Raw genomic sequence first — 15,151 nt, forward strand, 5'->3', positions numbered from 1 at the left:
TTTCTGCAGGGAAATGTGCACAAGTTGTACTTGGAGGGTTCATTTCTTTACAGTGCCAGCTGGGGTCACAAAGGAACCAGCGCAGATGCAAAATGAAAAAAATGGCAGAGGAATCTCTGCGCTGCCGAGCCAGAGCTCTGTGTGTATTCTCCTCCCTGTGCTCAAAGGAGATCGAGCCTTGAGGCGATGGACTGGAGCCATTCCTCTGTCGCTTCTTTCAGAGAGGCAGCTTGGGCAAAGGCACAAAGACAGGGCACTGGGGAGATGCAGCCCCGCTCCAGTTTGAGAAGACTTTCTCTCTCGTGTGCTCGCACTGCCCCTCTTGTCCTCTTCTCTTTCTGTGTCTTGCTTTGCCTTTTCTCTCCTCTTCCCTTGGTGTTCTCTCCACTCTGTTATCTTTCCTGTTTCCTCCCATATCCGTTTTCCTGTTCTCTTTTCTCACCCAACCATACATGTATTCTTTCTGGTTTCCTTCCTGCCGTCTCTGCTTTCCTCTCCCAGCCCTGTACGGGCTGAGCAAGGGGCGGTCTGGCTGCAGGGCACCCGGCACAGCCATCCTACGCTGCTGCAGCACTTACTGACCCCCCTGCTGTTATCGGCGTACGCGGTGGGCACTTCGCCGGGGAAGCAAGGTGGGCAGGGATGGTTGATGGCACAAGCTAAAAGGTCTGGCATCGCACTGAGGACCGCAGTTTGTGAGACAGGTCTGTCTTCATAGGAAGGGAGCAGTGCCAAGTCTTCCCGCATCTCTTCTAGGACCAGGGGAAGGTACCTCACCTCCTCATTTCCCCGCTGCCAGACAGACGTTTGGCCACTGCTCAGGACCCTACGCATGGCCTGAAGGTAAAAACGTTGAAGTTACTGAGAGACAAGTACAAGCAAAGGCATTAAAATCCTCCTGGCGTATGCAGGACCGGTTAGTTGTGCTGGGGGAGTGCTCAGACTGCAACACATGGAGGCAAAAGCAAGTGGGAGGACAAGGGGGAGCGTATGAGAAGAGAGTAAAAAAAGGCTTGGCTTCTTTTATCTAGCGAAATGAATGCTGAGAGGGAGTATGATTGCCATCTATAAATACAACGAGGTAAACACTAGGAGGGAGAAGAGCTATTTAAGTTAGATGACAGAGCTGGCACAAGAACAAATGAGGATGAACTGGCCGTGAATGCATCGAAGCTGGAAATTAGATTTCTAACATCAGATCAGTGAGATTTTGGAATAGGTTCCCAGTAAGACTAATGGGACAAAGAAATCTGATTACTGTTAAAATGGAGCTTGATCAGCTATGTAAGTGATGATGTGCCTGGGTGTTTGCAGGAAGAGGTGGCTGGACTTGGGGACTCGGTGATCAAAGCCCTTCCAGTCCTGCGTCCCTGAAGCCTGCTCCGGCTGCCAGCAGGAGTTGGTAGGGCTGAGCTGTGTCTCCGTGCGAGGTCCAGGAGAATGGCTCTGCATCTCTGGGGTTGAGGAGGAGGCAGAGGCTCCTGCATCTCAGCGCAAGTTTTTAACCACCGGCACCTTGCTACAAGTGAATGCTCTTCCCACCTGAGTGGGCTTGCAGAGTCAGCTTGGCTGAAATGCCGGCCCCGTTGAAGTCAGTGGATATTTTACAATCAGTTTAAGTGAAGCCAAAATTTGACCTTTGGTTATTAGCTCCCACAAGTAGGTTTTGCCTTCATTCATATGACATGTGCAGCAGCAAATAATAATGATGCTACACGTTACCAAGAAGTATCGTACATGAGCTCAAGTGAAACTGTGCCACAGAATTACTGCACCAAAATGTTCTGAAGAGGATAAACAGAGATACGTGCTTACCTCCATACCTGTGTCTTCACGCCAGAGCTCTCATTGCTTGAGTTAGAGACCAGATTTTCAGACACTGGAGACCTGTTTTGCTCAGCAGGAGTTCAGTGGGACCATTCACAGCACCACTCTCAGCACTTCAATGCCAGCTCTATATTTGAGCTTTTGAATTGTGTATGAATGTGGGAATATATTTCCCTTTTACAAAAGGCTGCAAAAGTGTGAGAAAAATGCTCTGGATAAATCATGAGGCTGCCGCACTGGTATGCCACGAGCACATGGAGAATTCTCACCTTGCTCTTTTTTCAGAGCTCTTAATTCCACCGTCACTCCTGACCAAAGGAGAACAGCATCACAGCTGGAGCCCAGGTGTTGCTGGTTTCTACAGACATCATAAAAATCAATTGCTATTAGATGTCCTGAATTTTTAAAGCCAGCAGATTCACATCTATTAAAGGAAGTTCTAAATTCTACTGAAGGCTTCACATAAAATTAGAAACTGCAAAGCAGAGGTCACTGGAAATGGTCTGACTGGATGTCACCCAGCTAATAAAAAGGAATTCAACCACAGAAAGCATCATTAAAGTACCTTTGACTAAAACAAGCCCAAGGAAAAGGAAGACTGCAAATACAGAATTGCTGCGTGTTCATTGAGTGTTCAGGATGGCCACCTAAAACTGAGCAACACAGGCTTGGACCATGGAAACCTGAAGTCAGTAGTCGGGAAGGTTAATGGCAAAACTCTTAGCAAGTACTATCTTGGAGGATAAAGGTATGATGGAATTCCTGCCAGCGCTTATTTGCCTAATCACCGTGGACTTCTTAGAAAACCTGAGCATTGACAAATGGCATGTTGGTGATCAACTTGCCACTGCAATCTATCCAGCTGTTTCAGATGGGCAGATAATTACTTTGCTTTACTCTTGCTCATATCTCATTAATCTTAAAGGAAAAGTTGCCAGATATGAGGTATTTTTAACCAAATTGCTAAAATTACAAGCTAGGATTTTTAGTGGATAAATTTACTATGAAGTATTTTTTCCACCAGAAAAGCAATTTTGCTTCACACTAAAAATTGAAGTATCTTCTATCTTAAAAAAAAAAAAAGTTAGCAAATTATAGTGTGTTAAGAAATGATAGTAGCACAAAGAGACAGCTATAATCACATTTCTTCGTAATTACTGCATTCTGAAAAACTTAGAAATGTCCCCAAATCATTTAATTTAAAAAAATCAATTCTAGCCCGTAGCTCTTCATGCCAAATTTTAGGTTTGTGAGCTGATTTATAAATCCTGCAAAAACACAGCTTTTAATAGCAACTCGAAGACTTTAATAAATGTGATCTAAGTGGTACAGCTGGATGGAAAATCAGCCTTCATGTTACTGCTGCAAGTTGTGAAATGAAGGAAGAAGCTGTGGGCTCCACTGCTGAAAGCTGTGCCATTAGTGGGGCTGCGCTGATTTACACGGGCCGAGCGCAGGGGCAGGAACGTCGGCTCCCTTCCTCTGTGACCACATTACAAACCAATCTGCTTTTCGTCGCCTTGCCGTTGCTGATGTGCTCTGACTGCCCCATCCATCCGTACCGTGTACCTGCTGTCAGTGTTTATATTCCCAGTTTTGGGGGAGTACAAGGAGCTGCTGAATCATAAAGAAATGACTCCTGTGTTGTCAACTGGGAGACGTCAGATGCACAGCCCGTGCCGGGAGCAAGGATGTGCAGTCACAGCCGCTGCTCTCGGGCAATGATTGCTCCAGAAATATTGCAGGCAACCAGCTTTATCAACTTTCTGTCTGCTCTGGGCATGTCCTTGAGGAGAGTGGCTGGTGCAAAGGTACCTAATGAGCTGATGACACGTGTTCCCTTAGTGGGAATATACAGAGACAGAAAATGAGAAGGAAAGGACGAGGCACTAGATAGAGCTATCACTGCCCTGCTGGTGCTGTCTGATGTGAGATTCATGGACTGTAGGGCCACAAGGGACCGTTGTGATCATCTGGCTTCACTTCCCGCACAGCGCAGGGCACAGAACCGCCCTGAATTAATGCCTCTTTCAAGGTCAGTGCTGGCGGCTCAGCAGCAGGGTCCCTTTCAACCAGAGCCTGGCTTTCGCAGGGATTTGAAATGGGCTGCTTTCACACCCGGTGTGCGTTAATCTATCTTTGTGTGTCTGTGCGTATACTTGTATACATATATACACACACATGCATATCTATGTGTGCGTGGTTGGTGTAGTCACACTATTGTGTGTCCTGAATCTTTCTTCCAGGCTGGAAGTCAGCCCATTTGGAGCACAGTTACGTGCTTTGCAAGTGATGAAACCCATTTGTGTAAAAGCTTCAGCTGAATAGCTCTAAAAATACTGTGCAGTTGCTTGTTGAGAGACCCAACATTTTGTGTGTGTGTGTGTGTGTGTGCGTGCACAGCCTTTTCTGTCTGCGCTGTCTCCTGTGTCTCTCTGCAGTGCTTGCACGATGGTTTCTCCCATGTCTGTTTAAGCCAGGGCAGACTACATTTGGTGTAAAAACACGTCAGACCGCTTTCTGCATCCTGAATCAGTGGAATCCCATCAGCAGGATTCAGTCAATGAGGGCGAGGTTTTGCCTCTGGTTGTTACAACTCTTCACCCAAATGAAACCCGGCTTCTGCGATCAGATAAAAGCTTCTAAATGTCAATGTGCAGTTTGTAATATATAGTGTAGTTCTCCTAAATGTGGTGCTCTGGTAGAGAGGAGTATTTGCAGATGCTTTCCCTAGAGATAAGGGAGAGGCTGCAGAACTCTGCAGCGTTATCCTCAGTGACCCAGCTTTAGGGAAGAACGTCTGGCTGGCAGGGAGGATCCTGCTGGTCCCAGTTGCCCTATTTATAGAGGAACTTTTGCCAGAGGAGATTTCCTGACCCTAAGCCCTCCCTGGTGTGGTCAGTACCTAACCCAAGGGGCAGAGGAGCTGCATGGCGCCCCAACCCCTCCTCCCCTCTCTTGGTCCAGCATTTCTCCTTCCTGTTGTATTTCTCCACCTCCCATGACATGGTTATTCCTTGCAGGTCGTGGCGTGCTCCTTGCAGCAGACTCGACTGGCTAAACCGTTTCGCTTGGTGACAGCCCTGCCCCTGAGATTGTGTCCACGTTACGTGGCACAGAGCAGCGTCCCCGACTGCTGCATGGGACAGCCCTTTTATCCCTCCCCACCCGGCTGTGTTTCCTTTAAGGAAATCTCTCCGAAACAGGGAGAGCACACCTCACCCTTCGCTGGGCTGCTGAGCTGGTAGCACAACATAAAGGTGTTTGTGACCGTACACTCAGCAGACGTGTGGGACTACACGTCCTGAGAGCACAGGGCCGTGTCCCCCTTCCCTGAGGTGGCACGTGTGCTGTCGGCTGTTTCCAGGAGCACTGTGGGAGACTGGGGAAGTCCTATTTGCAGGACAAAACCCAGACTCTGGGCTTCCTGCAAAGCCATCCGCAGTGTCAGGGGACAGCGGCTGCTCTGCAGACACAGGGACAACGTGGGGCTGCTGCACCCTGAGGTGTGGTGGCTGTGGCACTGAAGGCTGTTAAACAGGAATCATAGAATCGTAGAATGGTTTAGGTTGGAAGGGACCTTGAAGACCACCCAGTGCCACCCCCTGCCCTGGGCAGGGACACCTCCCATCAGCCCAGGTTGCTCCAAGCCCCGTCCAACCTGGCCTTGAACACCTCCAGGGATGGGGCAGCCACAGCTTCTCGGGGCAACCTGCCCCAGGGGATCACCATCCACACAGACAAGAATTTCTTCCTACTATCTAATCCAAATCTCCCCTCTTCCAGTTTGAAGCCATTCCCCCTCATCCTATCATTACATGCCCTTGTAAAAGTCCTTCCCCAGCTCTCATGTGGCCCCTTTAGGGACTGGAAAGCCACAGTAAGTTCTCCCCAGAGCTCTTAAGGACTGTGAAGGTAGGTGAAAATACCTTTGGGGTCTGGCTGTAGGTACTGGTGCCAACTGGGATTTTACATACCAATAGACTTCAACACATCAGTGGGGGTTTTTGTTCCAGGTCTTAAAACCCATTATGAAAGCTAAGCAAAAATTAATGAGAGATCAGGAAAAATGAAATGTTTTGGTAATTTTGAATACTTTATGTCGATTTTAACCTCCTTTATTGTTAAGCATTTTCTTGTAAATACAGTCAAATAGCAGAGATGAACCTTCCGAAACAGAGGCAGAAGGCTTTCCAGTTTAGAAACAGACACAGGAAAGCAAGGATGGTGTCATAACTTTAATTTTTCAGAAATGGGGTTGGGATTTGTTCTTGAACTGACACTTTGTCAGGACCGGCTGTACTTTCAGCAGGTGTGGCTTTCAAGGGAAAAATGTCGAGGTGAAAAACTCAGCAGCTTTAGCAACGACAGTGATTCACAGACCCTCCGTGCTGGGACTCACCTGATCACCATATGCTTTGTAGAGCCGCTGTGGCTGTGCTGCCCCAGTCTAGTGGAGCCGTGCACCCTCAAAGCGGGTGAAGAGATGTTCCAGCGAGCTCACTCCACGTCCCCAAAATCCCCATCCCTCAGGCAGACGCTGTGCTCGCCCCTTGGCGTTGTGCTTCAGCATTACCTGGCTCAAGTGACGCTGCTACAAATAGCAGAAAAATCCAGAGCATATTGCCACGTGTGGTTAGTGCCATAGCAGGCGTCTCCAGCTGGTAGCACCCCGGCGGCGCAGGCTGTGCCCGGCCGTCCCTCTCCAGCCGCGCCGGCACAGGACGCGGTGTGCGGTGGGGACGGAGGGTCCCAGCTGCCGCGCTGCAAAGAGGCGCTTTTCCAACAGTAGCGTCTGGATGGCAGCCCCGGACTCCTCTCCGCTCTCGCTGGCAGAGCTGCACAGGGCTTTACACTGCATTATTGCCAATGTTATTTTCCTTGAATTGAGAGAAATCTTGTAGCCGTTACACCTCTTTCAACTGAATACATAGATGTATTAGCAAACCCGCTTTGTTCCAAACAGCTCCTATCTGCATGCTTCTGTAGGTGGTTTTGATCCATCCATCTTCATTAGTTATTTTGCGACTGCCAGCATGTCACTCCCTGTACACAGGCGTTCCAGTTGTGATCACTGGTTACTGAAGGAAATCCTGTCTTTTCCAGCATGCTTGTGCTCATTGCTTGGTGAAGTGACTTTCCTTTGTGATTTTCCCTAATGCTAGTGAACAACTGTCCAATTCATACAGATAAAGAACCGAAATGGTGAGGCCGAGGTAATAGTCATCTCCCATTTTTATTCGTGACATCATTGGGCTGAAGTCTTGGGTGGGAACTGTCTGTTGATTTCAGCATTAACCCATTATCATACTTTTTGAACAGCTGAGTAACAAAATCCTTGACAGAGAAACTGCAGACTGGAGACCCTACAGCTATCTGAATGAACTAGGTCAGTAATTTTTAAACAATTTAATCATTTTAGTAGACTTTAGAGCAATTCCAAATCCAAATCAGCCTTTCATAAAGGCATTAACAATAATGAAGTATATCGGTGTTGTCTTTATTTCACAGTCTGAATTGCCAGTAGCGAAAGATGGAGAATTGAAAATTGTTTCCTTTACCATAAACCACAGATTGGGAAAACAGAGTCAATATTAATTCTAGTCCCCCAGCCTAGGTTGCTTGGTTGAATCACTATCATCTACTCTATAAATGCTTTTTTAAGAACTAACGTAGAACATTAAAAATTCAAATTTGGGATTTTTTTTCCCTTTCACCCGTTATAAAGTTTAGCGCTAAATACGGGCGTCTTGCTAAAACTGCGGAGCCTCTGGCGGGAGCTGGAGCATGCGATAGACCCTGTTATCTCCCAGTTAATCATACAGTGGCCATTTTTCAGGCAATTTTGAACAACCAGCCAGTGCAAACAAGCCGAGAGTGAAGTTTAATTGCCCTTTCGAGTTTGTTCTCCCTGGCTTCACTTTTAACAGGGTTTTTAGCAGCTCTTATCTCAAAACCTATCCAGATTTAGTGCGTTGGATGCTATTTGTTTTCCTATCTGAGCACTTGGAGTTTAACTTGTCAGTGGCAGAAAGCATTTGCCCTTTCCTTTACTGGGATTACTAATATCTTACTGAAAATTTGCAGTATGGGGGAAAGTGCAGTATTAAGTGGTATTATGGGATTTTTAAGGTCAACTATCTCACAGCTCATGTGGCAAAGGAATTAACATAGGGCACCGCCAGGCATCACATCTCATCACTGCTCTTTTGGTCACCCACCGTGCCTTGCCCCAAAGATGAAGTCTTCCCTGCATCAGGAAAATCACAAACCTGTCAAGCTTCAACGCAAAACTTTTTCCATCGTTATCAACCATTAACGTTTTCTTCTGTATAATAAGCTGCAGAACCACTCTTGTGTTTATCTGTACGTAACATGGAGAGTTGGGGGTGGTGAGGATTTCCAAATGCTCCTCAAATCAAGTTAATTTTCCTTTTACCATTTTACTGCTTTTGTCACTAGCTTTCTTTGTTTTTATCGTGCAGTGTCCTGAACTCCCCGTGTGCCACATTTGTCCTGCGTTCCTGCATTTTATTTTACTAGCAGAAGCGATGCTAAATGCCTTTGCGGTACAATGATGTAGAAGTGATAAATACTTTCACTAAGTGGTCTCCAGCCAAACAGTCACAATTTTTTCCATGGCATTTTGCATCCCAGATGCTCTCTTCCTTTTTTTTTTTCCCTTTGTTTCTTTCAAAATGTCTTTTTTCACACTAATTGATAAAAGTAAGATAGTTTTTTTCTTCCCTTTCAGTACCAAAATTAACACTTGCTTGTGCTAACTTTCATAATGTTGAATTCTTGCTCAGATCAAGGCCATTTCTACATGAAACTGTAAAATGTTTTCATTTCATGTTGTTACTTTTGTGCAATAACAGCTGCACTTACACGTGCACATTTCAGAAGAAAGGAAAAAATTTCAATTTGGAATTTTAAACATAAAATATAAGTGAAGCCTAATAAGGTCACATAGAGGATCTTGACCTTTAAACCTTGGGAGTACCAGAGAGTTAAGAGATGTACCACCTTCTCATCCCACTCAGCTTTTATGGCGCAGATGCTCCAGCTCACGCGTTGGAAGAGCAGCCGAGTATTGTCCATGGCTGGATTCAGTTAGAAATAGTTAAAAAAGCAGTGGACAACTCCTCTGTTGTGACCCCATGAAGTATTATAGCCAGCAGATGTGGAAGGCAGCTAGAGGCAGGGAAGGGACTTAAGGGGAGATGGAAGATAAATTTGGAATGAATGGAAAACCCTCAACTCTTCTGGTCGCCTCTCTGGTCCTTGAGCCAGCCACCCCTCTGGCTGAGGCAGTGGTCCCGAAGGACCGTCTCTTTGCACCAACCAGATGAGAAAGAGCATCAGGCTCACAAAAATGTCTGTAGGCTTGTTAGAAATTGCAAGTGTCATAAATAGGAATTATAGTTGGAGGAAAGAAAATCGTAAGAATATCCATGCGAAGATTAACTTGGACACTTATCTTCTAAAACCTGCAATCATAAGGAGTTTTCTTAATTCTTTTTTTTTTTTTTTTTTAACTTTGAAACGCATTTCTGACCAAATACTGTGCTCAAACCCGGATGCTGCCCAGACCTGTCCCAGGCAGACACCTTCGGGATTTTGAACAGCAGCATACCATCACTTCTCAGGGTCATGGCTGCGCTCAGACTGGATGTGAGGATTCAGGGACTCTTCTGATGGGGAAAACCTTGCTTCTCGATACCGTACGGGATCCAGGCTTGGACTCCCCTTTGATCTCACAGCTCATAGAGAGCCGGAGAAGCAGCTGCTTCCAAGAAGAAGATGCTGTCTTACTCAGGAGCAGCGGTGGGCAGCTCAGGAGAAGCCAGGAGACTGTTTCTAGCAGAAGCGGAGCATCGCTGCTCAGCTGCTTGGTGGTATCGTGCCCTTTTCTGTGTGCTTGGCACCACAGCTCCTCACTTCCCAGCAACGTATCTCTGTAGCTGTGTCTAACAGTGGATCAGCAGAATGCTTTCTGGAAATACCACGTACTTTCTATTTGCTTGTGTATCTTATAAAGGCAATCCCACAGGTAACAGGCACATGAGTGCTTTAATTAACCCCTCTTTGCTCTCCTGACTTTTGCAGGCAGCACTTTTACAGCTTTGGAAAACACCTTTTGATTGCTCACAGTTTGCATCATTGGCCTTTGCTGAGCCAGGATTCATTCCTCAGACATCTTATTTGGAAAGGGAAAGAAAAAGTTGTTCTCTGAGGGAGCCGAGGAAGGGCCCTTCATACCAAGGGGGCTCAGGGCCAAAGGAATAGCCCATTTCAGAGTCCACCACAGACCTTATTTCAGATGCGTGTCCTATGCACCACCACAGCAGCACAGATCAAGGCAATAGAGCAAACGTGGCAAGGAAACGGGAGAGTGAATCCACCTGACCCAGCAGCAGCTCCTGGGAAGAGCATGGGGCCGGTGGCCAAGGGCTGTTCGCTGTGCATGAGGCTAAGAAGAACTATTTCATCTTAATTGAGGACCCAATGTACCTCCCGTCTCAGGCAATGTGTATGTTCCCTCTGATACCAGTGGGGCTCTCCTTGAGCCAAACAGGAAGAAATTGTGTAGAGGAACATGAGTCTTATATATGTGTATGTGTGCCTAGGCATATATACCATAGATGTAAGTATGCGTAGGTATATCCACTGTACTTAGATATACAGGGGATCTTATCAGACTGTGGGAATTTTGCCTCACTTTTGCAGGAGTTCAGTTGCTAGGGTTGTATTCTTCCCAATTGGGAAACGGAAGGAGCAGAACAAAGGCGGTATTTTCACCACCGCCCCATTCGCTTGTGGGCTTCAAATATCAGTTTGTGAGGCGTTGTCAGAGAGAGAGCCATACCTGTTAAATGGAGTTGGAGTCCAGTGATGAGCACATTTCAGACTGTAACATCTGGTGCACAAGTAACTCTCATGGACGTGTGCTTGAGAGATCAGAGTTTGGGGACTCTGTGGTGTCAAGAAGAGGTGGCTTTGTCACCTTTGCTGTATGTCACAACCTGTTCAATGCAGCCTAGTCCTGCGAGTTTCACGGAATGGCATGTCTTCGCATTTTCTATTCGCTGTCTCTTATTTGCAGAACCAGAATCGGTTGTCCTGTGTCTAAAGTCGCTTGTTCTAGTCCAGTCTGCGTTAAGCAATTGAGGAGTCCAGCTTCCAGCTCCCGTTCCAAGCAAGTCAAAAGTCCTGAACCACCTACTGAGTTCAGAAAAGGTTGTTCTGCTCATTAGCTTGAGTGCTGGGCACAGCGGGTACAGACAAAAATGGTTTTATCTGTATTGTTTTTTTAACAGCAGTCCTCAATGCAGAGACTAAACTGTGATTGGCAGCACGTCTTGAGTGACTCAAAGCTGAATTTGTTCCAGAAGACCAAAGCCATAAAATTTGATTCAGAGCTGACTTTGCATTTTTCTCAAAGCCAAGAGGTGTGGAAAAATATTTCCAGCCGAGACTGGGATTTCACCCCCGCAGACAATTTAGCTTCAAACTTAAACCCAGACTTCCCAGATTCCTGGCCTGTTTAGGTCTTTTCCACATTAACTACTTTTGGAGCTTAAAAAATAATGTATCCATCGTTCGTTACATCTCCTAAGGAATGCAATGAATAGACAAAAATGGGTCATAAACCCCACAGAGTCATAACAGATATAAAAAGAAGACTAAAGACAGAATTACAGGGAATAGGTTGGGAAGGGCTTTGAGGGGTCGTGTAGCCCTCCCAAGGTGGCACCAGCCCTACCTGTATCTTTCCTGCAGGCGTATCCCACCTTTTCTTAGCCATCATCCCATAAGGACTCTCAGTTTTCTCCGGCTGCCCTGGAGTACGTGAGAACTGAGCTGAAGCACAGCAGTGTGCTGGTTTGCAGCTCAGTGTGGGCAAGGACTGCCCGTTACCCGACTCCGAGCCAGAAGTCAGGTTCACTCAGACGAACCCGGTATTAATACGACAGCCCGTGCTGCGGGAGGGTCTCACAGCAAGTTTGGGCTAACTCAGAGCAGGCACAGTGATCTCTGCTGCTGCAGAAGCCCTTCCAGACATGCCTGACATTTCCAGTAGGACCGGCAGGAGCTCACATGGAGCCGAGCTAACAAAACATGCTCAGAAGGTGGAGTCCTTCCCCTCCAAGCCACTGAAAGTGCCTGTTGATAGTGCTGCATCCTCACAGCAGCTCCAAGGCTCCAGCCTTTGTTCAGCTCTCCACAGTGGCAATGGGAACATTTCTGTAGCGATCTGATGAGGATGCTCAGAACAGACGCAGCATTCTCGTACAAGGATGGACTGTGCAGTGAGCAGAGCTGATCATTCCCTGGGGAACCTGTTTCCATGAGTCACTTGTTCTTCATGGTCCTTATTCTAACCATCACATTAATCTCCAGCAGTCACCAGGACACTGTTCTACAGGGTCACTGCTGTGTTTTTGGCTGCTTGCTTTGTCTCTAGCTCCAACGTAGCTGGTCAATATTTTAAAGTTATGGGGAAGACCAGATCATGGTCCTGAGCAGTTACTCATCTCAGTCTTCCGCCAGAGGCTCTTCCAGTGTTGCTGTTGCACTATGTGAGCAATGCTGTGTCCAGTGCACCTCCCCGTGGGTCAGCCTGGGTCTCCTTTTCTTCCCTTTGTGGGTACGGCTCCCTTCCCCTTGTAACCCCAGCTGTGCGCTCACCACCTTCCTATAAGCCAGCCTTGCTCTGCGTGGCGTGAGCTGCTTCTCGCCGGTGGCACCCTGCCCAATTACTGCTCGGGCGCTCCTGGCCATGGGGGCTCGCTCAGCCCTGGCAGGGGGATGTGTGACTGCCAGGGATGGCCTTCCGGAGCATCGCAACTGGGAAGGGGAGCACCAGCCCTGTGGGTGTGAGCCAAGGGATGAATTAGCTCCATCCTCTTCGCTCAGGACTCTGCCCTAGCAAAATACCGGAGAGAAAAAAAAAAGCATACAGCCAGTACCGTTATGATAGAGCTGCCCCACTACGCCCAAACTGCCCGGTCAGCCTTGCGCTCTGCGTCTTCTGCCAGGGGAGAGTCCGGGAAGTGGCTCAGGACAAGCAGAGAGGAACAAAGCAGAAGGTTCCCAAATGGTTTTGGGGGTGTCACTCGAGCCAGTCCCGTACCACCAGCCCTTTACTTGGGCTCAGGGATGGACACTCAGGGAATCAGAGCAAAGGGGTTTGTCTTTGATGTGCTAGTAACACATTTATTGTCTAATTTAGTGGTTTTCCTTATTTAGCAAAAAGACAAGGCTGTCGTGAAGGAGGAACTGGTACGACATTGCCAGTGGTGGGGACAGCTTTTTCTGTAGAGACCAGGGGACATGCAAGGACAAACAGCCGGGAGACCTCCGGGACATGCCGTCTGCAGGGCTTTGACCAGCAGAACTTAGTTACTTGATTGGGAATCCCATTAGCCACAGACATTTCTATCTCAGTAACCAAATTTGTGTTGATTTTGCTAGTCAATAAAAAATATCAGACTCTATAGTTAAAAGGATTTAAAGGCTTACATTAGATTTTCCTTTTGATTGATACCTAGGATAATTTGCAGTGCTGAAAATGGAAAAGGTTCCCATCCCCTTGTATCTCTGCCTGGGGAAGGAGCAGCAAGTTCTTACGGAGTCGTGTAAGACAGAAGTCTTTGCTATCAGCTCTCTGCTCTCGGTTGCTGCGTTTTCAGACCACTGCAGCCACTTAGGGACTATTGTCACATCAGTTAATGAACTGTGCAAATGTATAAGCAAAGTCATATAAGGTAATTTAGAACGACTGTACACAGCTTAGAATCTGAGACTGTGAATTAAGTAACATACTGTCCGTGAATGAAACATAGCCTAAAATTAGCCACGGAATAATGGAACGTAACCTGCAGACTCGAATTTGAAAGGATATGTTTTAGGCTTCTTTTACAAATCCAACCTAGTGTTGCAGTAACAAAGGTATCGGCAGATGAATTTTTTTCTGTTCTCCTGATGGATAGCTGTTCTTGGTAATGAGCAGTACCCTGCTTCAGGAAAGCCCTCCCTTCCAGGGAAGCTCTTAAGCATATGCATAATTTTAGGCGTGCGCAGAATCCCCAGTGAAGCTGAGTGCGTGCGTACAGCTGAGGATGTGCTTAAGAGCCTCCCTGAATGAGGGCCTCGATATACAGTTTAGCGGAAAGAGTATGTGCTGCTCAGTAGTCAAAGCAATCCAATTTACATAAATATTTATTTGTTTTCCATTATATATCATTTTTATGCAGGTGCTTGTGGGATGGATAGACGTCAGAACACATACATAATGGAAAAAAGCTTCAAAGGTATGGTATCCAGTGCCTGCAGTCACCCTGGCAAAGAGTTTGAGGAGGGTGTCCTAGAAGAGGTGAGATAGGAGACCCGAGCGCCGGGCGAGTGGCCGTGCAGAGGCAGAAAGGCACAGCAATTACCTACAAAATACGCCTGCACGGCTCAGCTGGCAGCGCTCTGACTCCCAGCCAGATGTCGGGGGCCCGTGAATTATGGATGCAAGGCTTTACAGGGCGTTAGGCTCCTGCCTCGGCAAAGCAGCCCAAGACAAAAAGGGAGGGCTTTGCTGCGGGGACAGGAGGGGCAGGTGGAGCTGTCTGGCGGGGGGAAGCTCTTTTAGGAGCTGTTAGCCATCCTGCAAGGGCTTTCTGGTGGCGGTTGCTGGTGATAGACTGGCGCATTTGCCTGCTAAGTGGCAGCTCCATAAGGCTCTTGGCTATCCTGAGCTTAAACAAAGCCACGAGAAAAGAAGCCGACCCGGCTGTGTGGCCTTCACGGGAAGAGATTTACAGCAGAGCTTGAGAAAAGACCTCCCTCAGTACATTAACCAGTCACGCTGGCACGAAGCAATTAATGGGCATTGACTCCAGGGCAGTTCTAAAAAGGGATCATAGATGAGTCATGAGCACAAGGCCCAATGATTTTAGATTTCAGTTGTCCTCCAGGTTTACATTCAAAATATTCCAGTTATGCATGGACTACAGGACCACTTGGCACAGTGGACCCCACAAGCTCCTGAGTGACTGGGCCGGGGTTTGGCACACCGAACCTGCGGGCCAGAAGATGGAGCAAGGAGTCTGTCTCGTTCAGAACAGGCGGGTTTCTGGCGGAGGTCCTTGGTGGGAATTCAAGGCTGTTGTGTCTGTGTACCCCAGCTGGAAACGTCCCGCCGCCCGCCGAGGGGTTAAATACCGCACAGCCTCTTTCCATGACATCCTTGAGCTGCTGTGGCTGAGTAATGGGGAAAATGGTACCTTCACACAGAGCTGGTTTCAAGACGACCCCGGATCTGCTGTGCCAA

General features: G+C 47.4%; 1 protein-coding gene across 1 annotated transcript in view; it reads left to right on the top strand.

The window, feature by feature from the left end:
• Positions 1-15,151, top strand: part of MEGF11 (multiple EGF-like-domains 11) — a 215,187-nt gene that overhangs the window by 193,159 nt on the left and 6,877 nt on the right. Inside the window, exon 21 of the mRNA XM_009886823.1 lies at positions 14,088-14,144. Coding sequence (XP_009885125.1) covers positions 14,088-14,144 — 57 coding nt within the window. The remainder of the gene's footprint in view (positions 1-14,087; positions 14,145-15,151) is intronic.

The sequence above is a fragment of the Charadrius vociferus genome, unplaced genomic scaffold (assembly GCF_000708025.1).
Source record: "Charadrius vociferus isolate BGI_N301 unplaced genomic scaffold, ASM70802v2 scaffold190, whole genome shotgun sequence".
Lineage (NCBI taxonomy): Eukaryota > Metazoa > Chordata > Aves > Charadriiformes > Charadriidae > Charadrius > Charadrius vociferus.